Raw genomic sequence first — 18355 nt, forward strand, 5'->3', positions numbered from 1 at the left:
GATCTCAGGTTTCTGTCTCCTTGACAACAGACCAACCTCAACATGTTGCTGGACGGTGTGATCCAGATGTTACGCTCTAAAAAGGCTGTTCTCAAAAAACACTCAAGAGCTCGGTCAAGTCAGTAACGGTTTATTCAGTCACAACATGTTTCACAGTAAACACATACAAATAAAGGAAGTAAGAAAACACAATAATATAATAATATAATAAAATAAGTCATATATTAAAGCTAATGTCCAGGTAATGTCCATTCACGAAGCCTTTGGTTTGCGTCTGATCACTGAATTGATCCAGTCGATATAGTTCACTACTTTAGTGTAAACCCCGGGTTTTCCCGAGCGGCCGCAGCCCTCGCCCCAGCTGATGATCCCATACAGGAAGCTGACATCATCCCTCGCACAGGCCAGAGGGCCCCCCGAGTCGCCCTGGGGAAACACACACAGACCACTCGCGTAAACATACACGCACTGATCAAAGCTGAGCCACACAAGCGGCTGAGTCACACACTTTAAACCTAACACATCCCTAAAACCTGCACTCTACCCATGTGGTAAATAAACAACTGTGAGATTTAATTTAAAAGGAAGGGGCTCAAATATTTTGCGCAGCAGGTTGGAGAACTCTTTGCAGCTTTCAGGCCGTTGCTAACCTCCCCCGGCTCTTTTCTCAGGGGAATCCCTGCTGCTGTCATAAGTGCCACTCCATTACTCCGATACCTTTAGTCGACTGTCTGATATCGACCCCGAGGACCTCAGCAGCTATGACGGCTCCTGGAGGCTGCTGTGCCCAGAACGAATACCAGACTAAAAAACACTTCTTTTGCAAAAGCTATTCAAGGTCAAACTCAAAGCAGCGTTGCTTTATATTAAGTGTTTCATGGAGGAGATTTATGCATCACACACAAATTAGTTCCTACGTAAGGATACTTTTTAGGACGTATTTACATCTTGTAAGTGCCTGATGTAACTGTTACGTGGCTAACCAAATTAGCAAACGAAGCTAACGATTGTTTTGAGCTAATAAAAGTGTAATGGGTCATGGTTGTCACCTCTGACCTGCTACTTGATTAAATAACAATGTAAACGGTCAGTTGTGGAAATGACATCTTACTAAAAACAATATCTCAAATTAAAAAACAGCAAAGCTGTAAGACAAACTGAGCTAGCTTAAAGTTGCTAAGACTTTAGAAAGGACTTAGCAATAGTTATCCAAAAAGTTGGTGAAACTGAGCTACAATTTTCCCCACCATTTGTATTTATAAACTTTATCTCCTTGCACAATCATCCATCCGGCAGTCTTGGATTTATTAAACCCTGTCTGCATTAAAAATGTGTTCCTACCTGGCAGGCGTCGACGCAGCCGTTCAGCCCCGCGCATATCATGTCTGCGGTGACGTGGTTGCCGTAAACTTCTGGCTTCTTACAAGTCTCATGAGGAATCAGTCTCACTCCAGCCTCCTGCAGACTCGAGTAACTCTCCGCCTCTGTTAAACAAAGCAAAAATAATTCATAACATTACAAGACAGTTGAACCTTTTTAAATGTGCATTTCCATGTTACTTTCCACAGTAGACTGTTCACGGTTGCTCTAACACGCATATTCCCAGCTCATCATGAGCTTAAGCCGAGTTATATCTTAAAGTAAACGTAAGGTGTGGAGACTTGTGAATGAAAACAGGTGACACCAAACAATAAATATTTAAACCCAATCTGCCAGCTGAAACTTAACTAGCTTAACAGATAAAACTAGCATTAGCCTGCTAATAGGCTATATGGTGTGTTAAAACTGATGAGTTATTAAGGTAAGATTTATTATAGGTAACAAACAGTATCTTAAATGAAGAAAAAAAGCTGTTTAATAAGAAGATGTTAAATTTAATTTTACAAAATTATAAAAAAAATATTTCAAAAAGTTAGCAAAAAGTAATGTTAGCGTAACTGACTAAGTAATATCAGTTACATTGGCATAATCAAGAACTCTCTCTCTCTCTGTCTATATATATATATATATATATATATATATGCGTGTGTGTGTGTGTGTGTGTGTATATAAGTTTTTTATAAGTGCTGAGACCAATTAAGCTAACAGCTGTTGAGAACAAAGGAAGAACGTTACGTACACAGCGCTTCTCACTGCCGCTTACTGTTGCTAGGTTACGAAAGCTGTCTAGCGGAACTTCCGCTCCATTCCGCTCGCTTCCTTTGGTTTAGTACAGAAATTAGATGCTGCTTGTTTAACAGGATGATGTTAAATATAATTCAACAAAGTCATGTTAGCTTAAATGATTAAATAATATCAGTCACATTAGCATAATCAAATATAGCAAGCTAATTGTAAGGGCCAATAAGGGCTTATTGATTTCACAGTGACAGTAAGGTAATGATCGTTTCACTACAACTCATATGGTTATAGGCTAAAATGCATATTTTAGTAATGTGTAATGTTAAAGGCGTTTCTATGCTTCATAGTCTTTAGTTCATTTCAAACTGCAGATCCTGCGTCATGACGTCACTCAGCAACACAGTCTTCTCACCGTGCGTCAGACGCTTTAATGCAACTTTTTTTTTTTTTTTTACAACTATGGAAGGTGTCTCATCTCGTCGCTCAAACACTTGAGCCACAAACACTTCTGTGGACGATTAAGCATAGGTAAAGACATTGCACTCCCCACACTGAACAAGCGGCCTGTGATCTGCCCCACTGTATGAATGCAGCCCTGCCATGATTTCCTCATCACTCACTCTCATCCATGTGTCCCCAGCCGCTAATCGTACAGCAGTAGTTATCAGGGAACGTCATGCTTTTGTCCGGGAGACAGATGGGCCTGATGAACGGGGTTCTCCTCACGCAGCGGCCGTCCTGCTTCTTCAGCTTGATCAGCACTGGCGACACAAAAACGCAGCGTTATGAAACGTGCAGGGAGGGAAGCGTCGTTAAGAAGATGAAGCAAGCTGCAGACTTGCAGACTCCGTTGGCCAATGAAACTGCCACACCCATCAGTTAGCGCATGTGTGTGTGTGTGTGTAAGTGTGTGAGAATGTGTGTGTTTGTGAGGGGGGAGCACAGCTGCTCCGTGACGCACAGCTGTGCACACAGATCGGGGAGTTTGTGAATGGGGACAGGAGGTCTTCTAGTTTATGTGAGTCACTGGGTGAATGTGTGTGCGTGTTTTATGATTACCGATGTCATGTAGCGTTGGATTAAACACGGAGAACTGTTTGGGAAAGATGTAGTCCTCCACTCCGAACGTCTTGGTGTGCAGGCCGGTGGCGTTGAAATGCTGCTGGCCGAGCACCACGCGGATCTGCTTCTTCAGCGGGCTGAGGGAAAACAAAATATCATCCGTTTATGCATTTATTCAAGTTCGTAGCCAAGTGACCTTAGAAACTACTGGCTGAATTTCCACAGAGTTCTAAGAATCTGCAGCACAGATCTACATGCTACCTGCCTGGTGTGTTTATGCCTCCCTGAGGATTTCCATTTAAACCCAGATTTAATGATCTTTTGGCTCCGAGACCCACTGCTGCTAAGACTCTAATAATAGCAGAATCTCCAGTATGTTCTTCATTATGTTCCTCTCCTTTGTGCTGTGGGCTGTGAGGAACATTGTGGACTTTTTAATTAGTTTCATCAAATCCCAGCTGATACTAAAAACAGCTTAGCGGTAACAGTATGTTTGGAGGAGAGCCTCGCAGATATGATCTAATGAATCCTTTACAAATAGCAGTTTTACCAGGATAAGTCGCTGCTCGTGGCGTCCCGCTTAGTGACTTAATGCTTCAGTGAAATATCTTTGAACTTGAACACTGACAAGAAGCCTGTTTGTCTGCATCAGAAGGGGAATGTAAACAGCATCTGTGCACGAGATGTTTTTAGGTTTTCCTCGAACTGCTCGCTCGTCTAAATATAGTTCGTAAAGCCGCGACACTGCGGGGTCACGGTCTTTAAATCACGTGCCTCTTGTGGTGCGACCCCTCGTTGTAAAGGAGCAGTCCGCCCCTGGAAAAAGCCCCTGTCAGTCAAACAGCTCGTGGATTCGCCCATTCTACATTCCTACAACTCCCAGCGTGCATTGCGCCCCTCCCTCTGAAAGCCCAGCGAGAGACGCTGGAGTGAAATGCGACCGTTTCTCTGCAGGCGACGGCGAGCGGGACAGAATCAGAACATACCGGTGGATCGTCTGAAACATCTTCAGGTCTGCAGTCGACATTTCAAACCTGACGATTCTGAACGAGACATGACATCAGAGATGAGCGTCCGAGATTGAGGAAGTGTAGTTAAGCGAGCTCCCTGGGCTCAGAGCGAACTTGCATTTTGTTAGCACGACAGGACTGAGGTTGAAAATAGGCGAACCGGTCCTTTAAGAAAACCCAATGCTCCTGTGTAGACAAGATGTTTTTTACCGTGCTGACTGAACGTGACTCAAAAGGACTACAAAACATTTGCTTTCCTGCAGTGACATTAAATCGAACACGCTGCATCTTCAGTGCATCGATGACTTACTTGCGGAAGAAGCAGTGAGCCGCAGAGACGACCCAGCACGACGAAACCAGCGTGCCGGCGCAGAAGTCCAACTTTCCGATATAAATGGCCGCCATCCAAGGATGAGCTGCGGGCAGAGCCGAGACTCCACCCATTATCCTCCCCCTGGCTATCGACGACCTCTTCTTGTGCTTCTTTCCACACACGGGCTTCTTCTTTGGTTTGGAGGCGTTGGTTTTCTTAATGGTGGGCACGGTGATCCTCCTGGAAGAAGCTACAAGAGAAAAAAATCATTATTTCAAATTCAGAGCTGCTATAAACTACAATTTTCAAACCAGAACTACAAACTAGCAGCTACGACATCAACTAACATGCTAGCTGAATACCTCTTCTGAGTATTTGGGATTTCACGGCTGGAAGGTTCGCCCCTGCAAGAAGCAGAAAAGCTGATCTATATGGTGATGATGTCATGGCAACAGAGACAACCTGATACGTCGAGGAGGGCGCAGCAGATTGTGTGCGCACCTCTGGCGTCATGACAGACGGCCAACTGTGCCAAATCCCACTCAACACATTAACATTTGGCTCCACCTGACATGACTTGTTGACTCTGGATGAGTCAGGCTCTTATTTCCTCCTTATCTCATCGAGCCCACGTCGTTAGAAAGAGCTCTGAAACACTGAAGCGTTCGACTCGGCCGGCTGAGATTAGCTGCCGTGTTTTCCGTTTCTCTCACCATCGCTGGGTTTCTAATTAAAAAGTGGAGGCATCCTAATGATGGTGCTTTCGAATGTTGTGTCATATAATCAAAGCTGCGAGACCGGCGATATCGAGCGTTACTGGCGGCGGCCTCGAGGAACAGACGTTACATTTCTTGCACTCTAATGATGAGATCAATGCCACCCTCGATAAAGCTCATTAGAAAAAAAGGGTTCAATAAACATAAAAGCCAATAATTACCAAAGGGCAAAAATGCATAGAAAGAATGCAGCTAAGAAAGTAAGAACTCCTTCCTGTGCCTCGTCTACTCACACACAGACATCACACAGGAGGGGACGTCGCAGTGCTCCCAGGAGATGGCGCCGTCATTAAGCGTGTAGCACCACGGCTTCTTGTCCCCGTCTGGGTTTCTGCACACACACACACACAGTGAAGCAGACAGAGCGCGTGCAGGTGAGCCACCACACAGCTCAACATGATACGGCCTCTATCTTTGCAATAATTAGGACTAACTCTGCCCAACAGTTCGGGCAGTCTGAGCGAGCGCGTGTGTGCCTAAACAACACCCCAGTGTTTGCTCAATATGAGCTTTTATTTGATGTTTTCGCACATAGCGTTTGCTCTCGCTGGCCGTATAGCTGCTGGGTAGTCATGGCAACAACAAAGACGACTGAGAGAAGCGGTAAGAAAGAGGAGAGAGGATGTGGAGGAGATAAGAGCTGTGTTTTTAAACACAGGCTGGATTCATCGTGTGTTTCTTTAATGATCATGATGGTTTAATGCAACTAGTTACTGCAGGACAGGACTGAAGCAGGTTTGCTGTATGAGAGTCAAAAGTGCGATATAGCATGTAAATCGAGCTTCAATCTAGCTGATTAGCCGAGTGGCTCACACACACACACCTGCAGTAGGCATGCTCCCCGAGGCCCTTGAGGGGCGAGGACGCCGTCGTCCCCACATGCAGCTCATCGTACAGCAGGTCTGAGTTCCAGGGCAGACAGCGGGCCCCGGACACCGTGGTGTCCACCAGCCCTCTGTAGTCTTTGCCCCTGCTGTTATAGCACTCTGTCTCCGGCTCTGCACACACACGCACACGGCAGAAACACACAAGGCAAAAGCTAAAATCGTGTCTCGTTTCAGCAGGTATGTAAACAATGAAAATGCAAGTTTGGATGCAGGCGGGCTCAGCGCGATGACAGATTGCTCTCTCTCACTCTGGAATCAGTCGGGACAAGTCTGAGGAAAAACCTCTTTGTGTGCAACAGTTACAACGGCTCATGTCTTCACCTGCCGCCATTAATTCAACCATTATCACACACACACACACACACACACACACACGTGCTTAAACATGCATGCGCTGTGTGAATGTACAGGAGTGCACACCGCATCACTCACCTAAGCTGCAGTAGGGCCCGCTGAAGGCTCGTCTGCAGTTGCACACTTCTTTGCCCGTGTGTGTGATCATCCGACACGTCCCCTCGTTCTGGCACGGGTTGGAACGGCACACTGGACACATGCAGGCGAACAAGGTCACATGTAATTACAATACATACGATAACCTGTGCAAGTTCTTTTTTTAACTCCTGAGGGGATGTTCGATGACTATCAGCAGCTATTCTTCCACTGTGTCGGTCTGGAGTTAAGTGCAGAGCAGTCCTGCAGTTGAACACAGCGCTGTGAGGGCAGCGAGAGAGTCGCTGCCAAACAGCAAAATAATGAGCGCTAACTCATGAAAGCCGAGCGGCCGCAGGTAATTATTCTGTGCAGGATCGCCATTATGAGCGACCTCGTTCACATCGTCATCTGATACACTGTTATTAGAAAGATGTTTGATTATAGCCGCTTTAATGACTGCGACCCTTTTCAGTTTGTAACCTCCCGATAAAAATATAATTATCATCCTCTGAGATAATTTGCAGCCTTGTTTTGATCTATTTTAAGAGCATTTGGACGTACAGAGTTATTTTCATATTAACAACTGATTCAAAAAACTATTAGTTTGACCCAACAGTGAAGCCACACCCTCTCTATCGCCCCCTGCTGACTGGCTGCAGTATAGCTCATAAGCCCCGCCTCCTCCATGTTGACAGATGAGTCAAACTATAAAGTCTAAACACACGTCAAACATGGTTTCTGTCATTATAGTTTGCTCTTTTCTGTGTTTTCTAACAAGTTTAGTTTTAATTAGTTATTTGGTGCTGTAAAAAGGATGATTGACAGCTCTGCAGGCTCCTGCAGCCGATCAGCTCTGGATTAGCAGAGTGGAGGAGGAACAGCGAGAGGAGACGTAACTGAAACAATCACTACAGTCAGGGAAGTTTCTGTGAACGTTCAGACCAACACAAGAAGCTGTTCTGCTGTTAAACACGCCGACGTGCCGGATCTTTTCCAGTAAGTTAAAGGGCCAGTTCGCCTATTCTCACCCTCAGTGCTATCATGCTATCATGGGGAGCTAACGCCCTTGTAGTACAAAAAAATGCAAGTTCACTCTGAGCCTTTGGAGGACGCTATCCGCTTCTCCAACAGGCCCTGGAAAATCTCTGCCAGACTACATAAAGCGTGTCATCTGGCGGAGGTCAGGGAGCTCGCTGAACTACACTTCCTCCGATGTCATGTCTCGTTCAGAATCGTCAGGTTTGAAATGTCGACTGCAGACCTGAAGATGTTTTAGACGATCCACCGGTATATTCTCGTCGTGTTTCAGATTCAGTCCCGCTCTGAGCCGTCGCCTGCAGTGAAACGGTCGTATTTCACTCCAGCGTCTCTCGCTGGGCCGTTCCTTTCAGAGGGAGGGGCGCAATGCATGCTGGGTGTTGTAGGAATGTAGAAACCACGAGCTGTTTGTACGAGTTTCTCCACAGCTATGGCGCCAATTTCAAATAATATTGCTTCTATCGATTACAGAGAACACCAGCTTTGACTGACAGAGGTGAGCTGCTCCTTTATGTGTGTTTTGTTCTCTGGCTCCAAATGACGTCACCATAACGCAGGAGGTATTTTGGCTTCAATTTGGTACAATGAGAGCAGATGGAGACGCGTTGTGCTTCTTTATAGACAGACACAGTTAGCAACTAGCTAGCGAACATAGCGGATAACTCAGAAGCTACCAGATGTTTCCCTGAGGAGGACAGTAGGTCTGCTGGCTGAGTAAGTAAGCAGCTGTGTTTCACAATGTCAGACATCTCAACTTAATAAGATGAAAAAACTGTGTATGAATGTTAATGTTCAGCATGTTTCAGACCTTTATGTCTTTGTAAACCGGTCCTGTGCTCTAACATACGTATCGTACGTCTGACTGTGAGCGTGCCCTTCAGATCTGTTGCAACATAAGTCAGATAACAGTGACGCTACATGTTCTTTGGTAAAATATGATCTACCGTCAGATTTCAAAGGATAATCAGGTTCATTCAGCCAGAGGGAAAGATTTTCTTCCCATGGCTCCGGTGAAATAAACCCCGACCGTCACCACAAAAAGCAGTTTCGGTTGAGGGAGCGTGAAACCTCCGCGCTGCCATTCTCTCCTTTATGCCGGCGAATCTGCTAAATGCACATGAACATCCCCCCTCTGAGATGAAAGCACCTCGCGGACCCATGGGGTGTGTCCTAAAACAGCGCTCCTGAGTCACAGTGAGTCATGTAATCTGTCTTTTCTTCTATGGAGAGGTTGCTCCTGTATCTATGGAGCTGGATCAAAGAATAGAGGTATTTCTTCAGGCTGGGAGGAGGCCGGCTCGTATGAGGCCTGATAAGAAAGAACGAGTCCTTCCTCAGAGAGTAGAAGCATAAAAAGTGGGTTTTTCTAAATCTCCACAAAGTTCACTTTAGTTTTTAATATCAGGTTTCACTGGCAGCTACAGCAGAGCATAAAGCAAAAACAAGCCACAGCTGATCTTACTTGTGTAGCGCACTCTTTCACACTTGATTTCCCCTGCCACACATGTGCACTGTTCCACGTTGCGGAGGTGAATCCGCCCCCAGGACTCTCCGGTGTCATAATAGCGCAGGTGTACGGTTTCGTAGCACTTCTCTGAAAGAGACGGGAGAGAAAAAAGTGACACAACACATAAAAGGCGAGATGTTGAAACGTGAGAGGAGATTGAAGAGCTCAGCGGAGCGTGCAGACGAGAGTTTAATGAGGTGAGCTGTGAGTGCTGCATTCAAAGCCGACACTTCTTTGTCTGCTGTTTTTGTTTCCTTCAGGTTGTTGTGGGAGCGAGCACCTTACATGACTTCCAGTGTGAAGTTCTTCCAAATGACTCATCGCACATTTTTGTCCGTGACTTTAATCTCTCAGAAACTCGAGGTGAAACTTATTTAAGGGACAAGAGATCTCAGCTATGATGAACTATGACCTAAGATATAATAAGTGGACCTACCCTGCTCACACAGTCTCCCCGTGAAGCCCTCGGGACAGGAGCACTCGAACGAGTGTCTGTGTGGGATCAGCGCGCAGACGCCTCCGTTCTGACACGGGTTCACCTGGCAGGGATCTGTGACTCTGCGCGACGTGTGGATAAATACTGGAACACATCAGTAAAGAAAAACTCAGTTAGAGGATCAACATAATTATTTCTGTGACAATAGAAACTGTCGGATTAAACGTACTTGTGTGTTTAGTAAACTGACCGTTTGGCTGAGCGTTATCTGGCGCACAGAAGCCCCACTGACGGTCCCGATCAAAGTTATGTGTGAGGGAGCACCTACAGCGGGAGAGACAGACACGCAACACAGTGAGAAGCAAGCAACGCTGTTATTAAATACAGGTTGGGCAATATGGCAATTTACGTATACTGCGGTATCTCTCACATGAGGCCCTGTTGGGTGGTGTTGGAAATCAAAGAGTGGATTGCTTTATGGCAATACTGTTAGCCTAGCTAGTGGTGTGGCAATGCCATGTGGTAAATTTAAAGGGCCAGTTCACCTATTTTCACCCTCAGTCCTATCATGCTATCATGGGGAGCTAATGCCATTATGGTAGGAAGAAAATGCAAGTTCGCTCTGAGCCCAGGGACATTTGAGATTCCCTGACAATGAATCCAAATGGAATTCATTCATTCCCTGCCGTGCCATCAGCAGGTTGACACTTTATCTTCGAGTGCAACGTCTCCACAGCTTCTGGATGAACTGTCAGGAATCGTAATACAGGGTTCAATTTGTCTGATGCTGATTAAATCCATGCAAAGCAAATGGCATTCCAGACGGCCTCAATTGTTAAAGCTGTGTCCCAATCCAGGGGCTGCATCCTCGGGAGGGAGTATCTGAATGCAGCGGCACGTCGAAGGCTCCTTCAGATGAATCCTCCTTTTCCATCGGGTGCATCCTTCGCTGCCCAACGTATCCCAAGATTCATATAGCGCTAATTTACATGAGATGGAAGACTCTTAGACGGCCGAGGAATACACTTTAAAATGTGAACACTTTGGTTTCAACTCAATCAAATAGCTAGAGTTAAACGTTGAAAATAACTAAAGGGGCCTTGAAACAAAAATAGGTAGCTAGTTAGCCTGCTAGCTACCTGTTCCTAGGCGACATGCTAGGCGTTTGGTGGCACTCAGGTAAAGGTGGGAACAGCTGGTAACACAAACAGGAAATCCTCCGTAGACCAGAACGTCTCATTTCAGTTCAGCTGTAACGGTCAGGCTACGAAGGACGCATCCTCCGTAAATTGATTGACTGAGCAAAAAACATGCACTTCATGTTACTTCATCTTTTTCTATTGTGAAATTGTACTGTGCTGACATTGTGACATAAAGTGACTCACACACAGACAGAGGACAGAGGATCTCGTACGACCAAGCTGTGCGCACTATCTCTCTGTAATGGAAATGCTGCTCTTTGTGAGGCCAGTGAGAAAAAAGCAAACGATAACAAAGTGGCGCTCACTAAGTCTGTCAATCATCCACCGAATAAATCAGCAAACTTCCGCAGCGCTCTGAGTCTGCAGCACATAACAGCAGATCTACTCTGACACTGAGCTCGTGAGCGCATTGCAGAAACACGCCGGGTCAGTGTGCTGAGACTTTAAGTGTAGGTGGACCAGAGAAGTTGGGCCACGTGTGATTGCACTGATGTTGCTCCAACTTGCTGGCACCCACCATTCATTGTCTCAATTCCAAGGAATGATGAGCAGAAAGCCCTTCAGCAAAGCTTGTAATAAAAATAAGATTTAGCTGCTGTGTCACAATCAGAAGCAATAAAAAACGCAGCGAGACGTTTGCACTGACAGCTGTTTACTCAGCCTGAAGATAAACTGTATGAAGAAATAAGTGTGTTAAAAACTACAGCAGTAACTCCATGACAAACGGCCCGTTTAAATAGCAGCATATAATGACATCGTAGGGCACAAATCATTACAGAGCCCACCGACCGCTCTGCAAAGAGCCGTTTGTTTAATTAGCTTATTAGCTCATTAAAAATATGCATTATGTTTCCTGATGACACCGCTGCATAAATCCCTCATCCCTGCGAGCTGTTATTATATCCAACTGCAATTGTATTAACGTCCCTCAGGCAGCAATTACTGCAGATTATGATGGAAAAATGTTTCTGCTCCACCTGTGACGTAACACCTGCAGTGTGTAAGAGAGCGTAATCTGCGGTTTGTGAGCGATTGTCTGAGCAAATATAACGAGGCAGCACCTCTGCCTGTCAGAAGGTTGAGCTGTCTCTTTGTTTGACGCAAGCGTGATTACACACACATTAGTGATTACACACACATTAGTGATTACACACACATTAGTGATTATTTGAGTAACCAAAACAGTAGACCCAGACAGGCTTGGCTGTGTGCGGACTCACCACGGTCTTGAGGATAGGATGGTGATGCAGTGATGATGAATCCTTCCTCCTTGACGAAATGGGAATTTACATTCTTTGCCCATCGTAGTTAGAACTGTGACAGAGCGAGAAAATAATGATGTTAGGGACTTCACAGCTGCTGTGAGGAACTTTCTGTTTGTGGTGGTTTTTGGCGCCCCCTGTGGACAAAGCCGTACCTCCCATCTCTTTGCTGATTTTGTCCTGTACACGCTTACAGGAGAAGTTCGGTATTTTTAAACCTGCGCCCTATTGTTACAAATTTGGGCATCAAAATGACTCATAGATTTCCTCCGCCATAGCCACGATACGCCCGATCAAAGCACGTCCACTAAAAGGGCGATGAAGACGAGGCGTCTGAACCACCGTCCTGTTCAGGTAACACCTCACCACCCGCGAGATTTCAGAGCGAGACTTCTCCTTGAGCGAGACTTCTGTTTCTGGTTACACAAAAAGGATCGTACTGTTTGTAGGGATAATTTCTGTAATGTTGTCGAACACCTGGAGTAACAACCTGAGCCTGTCAGCGGAAAAAACAAACACTTTTGGTGGACGTGCTTTGATCAGGCGCATTTGCTACAGGGGATTATGTTGCAACCATTGCGGCCGTATCGCGGCGACGGCGGAGGACATCTACTGGACCAGGTCCAAATGTTTTTGTTCCTATGAGTCATATAGACGCCCAAACTTGTAAATAAATAATTAAATAAAAATAGAGCCCAGGTTTAAAAATACCGAACTTCTCCTTTAAGTGTTTTTCTTACAAAAATCTCCTCCTGCTTTCTTTAACACGTATCGCTCACTTAAAATGTTTGCCCTGGAAAATGTAAACAAAGGCAGCGTGCAGTTAATCGCTTCATCTGACACCTACCCCCCCTGCCAGTGGTTTCAGGCATTAAAAATAACTACATAGAGATAATCAATCTTGTCGCTGATGCTTTTGTAGCTCATAAAGAGTCATCAGAATGAATTTCAGTCGGTTTTATAACCAGTGAAAAACTGCAGCTTTAAACACAAAAAAGTGAAACTGTATTAAAAACATTTGTGCAGTTTCCCCCTTGCGCCTCACACACAAAGACTCCTTTGACTTTGTCCGTGGCTTTTATCAGAGGACAGTAAATCCATGATCCTCTCCTCTGAAAGCTAAATCACGCTGTTATACAGCAGGTAACAAACCCTGCACAATCACCAGCTCCCACATGCTTTAGATTTATGTTGCACCAACAACTTTCTGCAGCTGAAAATAAATCAACTCCACTGCCGGTTCAATGTGCATCTTCTTCCTTCAATCGTTTCCCTCTAAATAAAACGCAGCACTGATGTTTAACTTACCTCTGCGGCTCTCCCTGTATGGCTCTTTGGGGATGACTGTTTCATATCCAGGGAGAAGTATGCGCTGAAACCGGGGAGGAGAAGTTATTTACGCACGCAAAATAGATCAATAAAAAGCGCATAGACGAGGATGGTTGAAACTTACCGCTCGTGCAGTGAAAACACAAGGTAGAAAAAGTAGTATTATGTATGCCATCATGAAAGTTTGTTGCTCCCTGGTTTCCGGAGACGCTTATCTCCAGGACTCGGATCAGGGTCTGTGTGCCTGTCACGTTATATCTGACAGTTTCCGAGTCCTGAGCCTGCTTTTGGTCATAGGAAACGTGGGAAACCCTGCAAGTTTGATCCTGTCCCTCACAATTTCAAGCTGGATTGAGTAAACCCGTTGCGTCATTAGGCTTGTCTATGTCTGAGGCATCCCATGTCCTGGCTGGTGTTCCCTCAACACCTTTCCTGCAGACGCCCACGGCTTATCGTCGTCACTATCCCGGAGGGAGAGAGGACAGAACAAAACTTTCCAGGAGCAGAGGCCTGAGCGGGGGCGGCCGGCCCGGGATATCCCTCCGTAGCCAGCCTTTTTTAGCCTGGGTCGCAAACTGTTAATTAAAACAAGTTTAAATCTGCTTCAAGTGGGATTTCTGATTGTTAGACATTGTTTTTAAATAGAGATTTAAATAACTAATCCAATTTCTTTCGAATTCAACGTTAGCTAATTAAGCTATTAGCTAACGGTTAGTCACTCTAAGCTAAGTACATGACACATTTTATTGGCAGCTTAATGTTAGGGAGCGTTATCTCACAAGCAATAAAATATAACAAAAACAGTCGGAAAGAACATTAATATTACAGCATGAACAGTTAATAAATACTAAAATCATTTTGCGTTAGCTAATGAGGCTATAGCTAATTGAGCTATTAGCGCACGATATAGCACTGTAAATGAGAAACAACATTAACAGCTTTAATTTAACATGAAATTAATTATATTAACAGGGGAACAGATTTACTCTAACTGAAGCAAACCTGGGTATCAAACGAGCATGTTAGTTATTAAGCTCATAGTAAAATGATATAAAGATATAATCTCAAAGATTTCCCATTAAATACATGTCTGTTATGTCACTATCTATCGCCAAATGAGGTAGCACAACGGTGGCTGAGCCTATGGCCCACTGATGAAAGCCTTTGCAGTACGCTATTATGGACTGGGTGTCTGGTGCGATTTTCGTAGAAAAAAATCACAAGCGGCGTCCAGTTAGTGACGCGTTTTCCATCAGCCAGCAGTGGTTGGTCTGCCAGAGAGGGTAGGCGGAGCTAAGCGGCTGCTTTTAATGGTCTCTGCAAGTGTTGCGAGTAAACAGTAATCTACTATGGCTGAACAAACAAAGAAAAGATGGATGACTACAGATACAACTTCAACAAGAAGTGAAAATCCAAAGGAGAAGAAACAAATTGGATGCTCACAACAGTCTAAAAAGGAAAGCAACCGTCAGCGAGGAAAATCAAGAGCAACCGTAACAAAGGGAGCCAACCGTGGATGTCTGGTTATCTGGAAAGTGTGCTCCCATAGTTCCCGTTTATCGCCATAGGGTGCCGCCAAATAGAACGAAACTGAGATGTTTGAGATTATTACTTTAATGTTTGGGTGACATTAGCCAATGTGGCTAACGCTAATAAATTATTAGCCAACTGTTTTACAAGCTACCACAGTTAGCTTGTAAAGTTTTGGGTTATTCATTTGTTATTACACCCATCGACTGACCCAGGAAAAAGGTCAGGCAGGTGTCCAATAAAAGAAGCTACAGAGTTGCATGATGGGAAACGTAGTTTCCAGGAAAAAGTTAGCACAGTTCTGCCTTTGCAGCATCAATTATGGCCAATTATCAATTATTGATTTTTTGTTGTTATAGTATATAACTATAGCTAATAACTAGTGAGTCCTGACTGATCAATGCTTTGGTCCATAGACCTGTAACAGTAACATTGTACCTGATGAATGATGGAAAACATGGTTTCTTAATGTTTTAAAAATGTTCTCAGCGTAACTGTAGAAGTTACAAACTATATGTGGGAGCTGACCCTTTCAAATTCAGTGTACATCTTTTATGCAAAATAAAGTGTGCTGCTTTTCAAAATAAGACTTTGGGTTGAAACAGTCGAGACACCAAAACATTCACAGGTGGATTTCTTTTGTTTTATCTCACATCTAGAAGACGAGAGAAAGTCAGATGTGTGGGTGTATCAAGGACCTGGAAGAAAGCGCTGCTGTAATGAAGAATTCAATAATGACAGGACCTCTGAGATAAAGAAAGCATGAAAGTGAAGAGCCCAGCTAAACATTTATAGGCCTCGTGTGCCGTCAACATTCCAGCAGTGACATGCTGTGTCAAGACAAACTCCCCAGTCCCATAATCTAACCTCTAATTTTCCCCAGCTGTAATAATCTCTCTCCAGATGCTGAGCTAAAAATACAAAGAAGAGGCGGGACTACTAAACGGCACGTCTGCATTAGGGACAAATCCCCAGGTGAAGGAAGTGTGTTCAAGAAGCTGTTCAACTAAGACAACTGCACCGTTAATTATTGACTTATGTTAGCAAACACAGGTAGCTGGCCAAATATCCCAAGACGGAGAACTCAGCGCTGTGAGTTACTTACGTAAGAGTTTGAGTCATAAACCAAAACAAAGGAGAACTTCTGGTGTTTTTCTACAAGGTAGAAGTTAGGACTGGTGAGGGTTTCCCTGCTGTCAGGACGCCACACTTGATCGTACACAAAAGACGAGCGCGTTTGTTGGAAGCAGCCATCAAAGCTTTTTTTAATCACTCAACATGTGGACAACCTTAAAACCACAGAAGCAGGAAGTACAGGCAACAAAGGTACCGTCATGTATGATCTGTAAAACACAGGAAGAAGATGTAAACAGGAAATACTTCAAATATCCAAGAAAAATGTGATTTGCCTCCCTTATGATCCTAAAAACTTCCTCCTGCCGAGAACATTAAAACGTTCCGGCTTCTTCCGTGGTTCTCCTTCTAAATGGCTTATGATTAAATTGCTCTGCACCTCATTATTAAACTATACCATAACAAAAACATCTCACGGTCCCAGAATTACAACCAATACTAAAACCCAACAATAAGACGTCAGAATTCATAACAAATATACAATATCTATCACCATGATATCGATCTTTTTGGAGTGTGAATTAACAGCTTTGTACACGCAGCCCGTTCTCTTCAGTGCCTCAGGCTTTAAAAGTGCAGCAGTGGGGGTGGGGGGGCGTTCCCTTTAGACGACTGTGGCCTTGTAAAGGTCCGTCTGACAGTCCGTGCCCTCGGGAGGGTTTCGGCCATTTTGGGGGATCTGGGCGTTCCTCATCTTGCTCTGGCACTGCCGCAGCTCGGCGACGTAGCCCTGGAAGCTCAGGCTGAGCTCGGAGTCCTCTCCCTGGGATGCTTCCGGTGTTCCCTCCTCCAGATGCACCCCCTCCACGTCCATCACCTCCTGAGCCGTCTGCGCGCCGTCGGCTCCACAGGCGGGCGGTTTGGGGTTGGAGCTCGGGGATGTTCTTCCCTCTGTGCATGAAGAACAAGAGACAAGGGAGGTTTAAGGTGAGTTATTGGATTATGGTTGGCAAAAACTTAAAGCTGCAGCCATTGTTGTTTGGCCACTAGGGGGCAGCAGAAAACGCTGACACTGACGAATTATCACCAAACATTTGTCCACCTGACAAATCATAGTCCAATAAACTCTCAACTTTAAGCTCTGTTTTGGCCTCCACCACCTCTACACCAAATATCTGCTTTTTGAGCTAAATGATGCTCAACCTTGTTCACCAGCTAGTTGCTAACCCTTTCTGCTATTGTTGCTAGGCAGCTAGCCCAAGTAGCCCAGGGATACTATTATTGAAACAGCTGCCTAATGCTGTAGAAAAGGGGACACTGAAGCCTCAGAGTAGGGTCCGAATATTCTTTGAGATTGTCATTATAATTGACACCTTTCATATTTCATTTGTTTACATTTTTTATGTATTGGATAATGCCCGAGCACGAGGTGTCCATTATCAGGATATAATGTATGAAGTGGCGGAGCAGAGGACGCTTACCAACGTGGAGTCCATTATTTCCTGATAGTAGACACCTCAGAGGTACCTCTCACGTTTGAGATGCAAGCTGATACTTTGTACCCATCACATTTATTTACTGACGGGGCGCTGGTTTGGCTCAGTTAGTAGAGCAGATGCCCCATGTATAGAGGCCACAGTCCTCGTCGCACTGATCGCAGGCTCGACTCCCGGTCTGCTGATCCCCCCCGACTCTCTCCTCCCCATATTTCCTGTCTCTCTTCAGCTCTTCTGTGTAATTAAGGTAAAAAGCCCCAAAAATAATCTTTAAAAAAAACAGTGAACAGAGCGTTACAACAGAACTACTTAGTAGGTAGATATTAAGAAATAATGGACACCCTGCAGCCAATCAGATTCGAATATTTGCCCCGATCATGATTTAAATAAAAATAATGACAAGTGCAGCTTTAAGTGAGCAAATTAAAACAGGAAAATAATCTCTACTTTCTATAAGTGATGGTCTGTATGTCTTTTATCAGTGACCAACCATAGATGCAATACGAAACTATAATGCACGGCCATCGCTCCATCTCTGCGCATCTTTGACTCATCTGGACTTGTAGGCGACTGAGCTTTGACTTCACATCGCGCTGCCCGACGGCCAGCTGCTCAGCGTGACTACATGCGACTTCAGATCGAAGAAGTGGAAAGTTTGTCGCCCGTGGCGATGCACACGCTTTTTTAACTCAAATGAACACATGACTTTAATACGCTTGTATAATCTGACAACTGTGAAGTTGCGTAAGAAACAGGAAGAAAGATTTCAAACAACAGAGCGCTGCATGACTTCATCAGAACACAATAACAGCAGATTATAAACAGCATGTGTGGGACACTGGGACTCCACAGCTCTCCTACTCTCCACACCACTGACGCT

At 44.8% G+C, this 18355-nt stretch overlaps 2 protein-coding genes across 5 annotated transcripts in view; both read right to left on the reverse strand.

Annotated features, from left to right (window-relative positions):
* Positions 1–133: 133 nt before the first annotated feature.
* On the reverse strand, positions 134–13642 carry LOC138600963 (hepatocyte growth factor activator). Of its 2 annotated transcripts, XM_069672527.1 has the most exons (15): positions 13500–13642; positions 13355–13418; positions 12005–12098; positions 9833–9906; positions 9583–9726; positions 9102–9233; positions 6602–6712; positions 6106–6280; positions 5516–5613; positions 4869–4910; positions 4504–4756; positions 3181–3320; positions 2742–2882; positions 1342–1484; positions 134–426 (listed from the first exon to the last, which is right to left on the reverse strand). In XM_069672527.1, the coding sequence occupies exons 1-15, from the start codon at positions 13551–13553 to the stop codon at positions 253–255; spliced, it is 1839 nt and encodes a 612-aa protein (XP_069528628.1). In that variant the 5' UTR covers positions 13554–13642; the 3' UTR covers positions 134–252. The 2 variants fall into 2 exon arrangements, with proteins under 2 accessions (XP_069528628.1, XP_069528629.1); XM_069672528.1 differs by lacking the exon at positions 4869–4910.
* Positions 13643–16141: 2499 nt separating this feature from the next.
* The window catches only part of LOC138600555 (regulator of G-protein signaling 12-like), a 35902-nt gene continuing 33688 nt past the window's right edge, over positions 16142–18355 (reverse strand). For all 3 annotated transcript variants that reach the window (XM_069672003.1, XM_069672005.1, XM_069672004.1), the window contains one exon: positions 16142–16930. In XM_069672003.1, coding sequence (XP_069528104.1) covers positions 16644–16930 — 287 coding nt within the window. In that variant the 3' untranslated portion in view covers positions 16142–16643. The remainder of the gene's footprint in view (positions 16931–18355) is intronic.

Source organism: Semicossyphus pulcher, unplaced genomic scaffold (assembly GCF_022749685.1).
Source record: "Semicossyphus pulcher isolate SPU_LCO1_2020_fin unplaced genomic scaffold, fSemPul1.0.p SCAF_21, whole genome shotgun sequence".
In the NCBI taxonomy this organism is placed as follows: domain Eukaryota; kingdom Metazoa; phylum Chordata; class Actinopteri; order Labriformes; family Labridae; genus Semicossyphus; species Semicossyphus pulcher.

Bases quoted from the DNA above. Each gene is read 5' to 3' on its own strand.
- LOC138600963 (XM_069672527.1), bottom strand. From the start codon at position 13,553: ATGATGGCATACATAATACTACTTTTTCTACCTTGTGTTTTCACTGCA. The intron at 5,614-6,105 runs GTGTGTGTGTGT...GTGTGTGTGCAG, and splicing joins GGGGAGCATGCCTACTGCAG to AAACCCAGACGGGGACAAGA. The intron at 4,757-4,868 runs GTATTCAGCTAG...TTTCTCTTGTAG, and splicing joins ATCCCAAATACTCAGAAGAG to CTTCTTCCAGGAGGATCACC.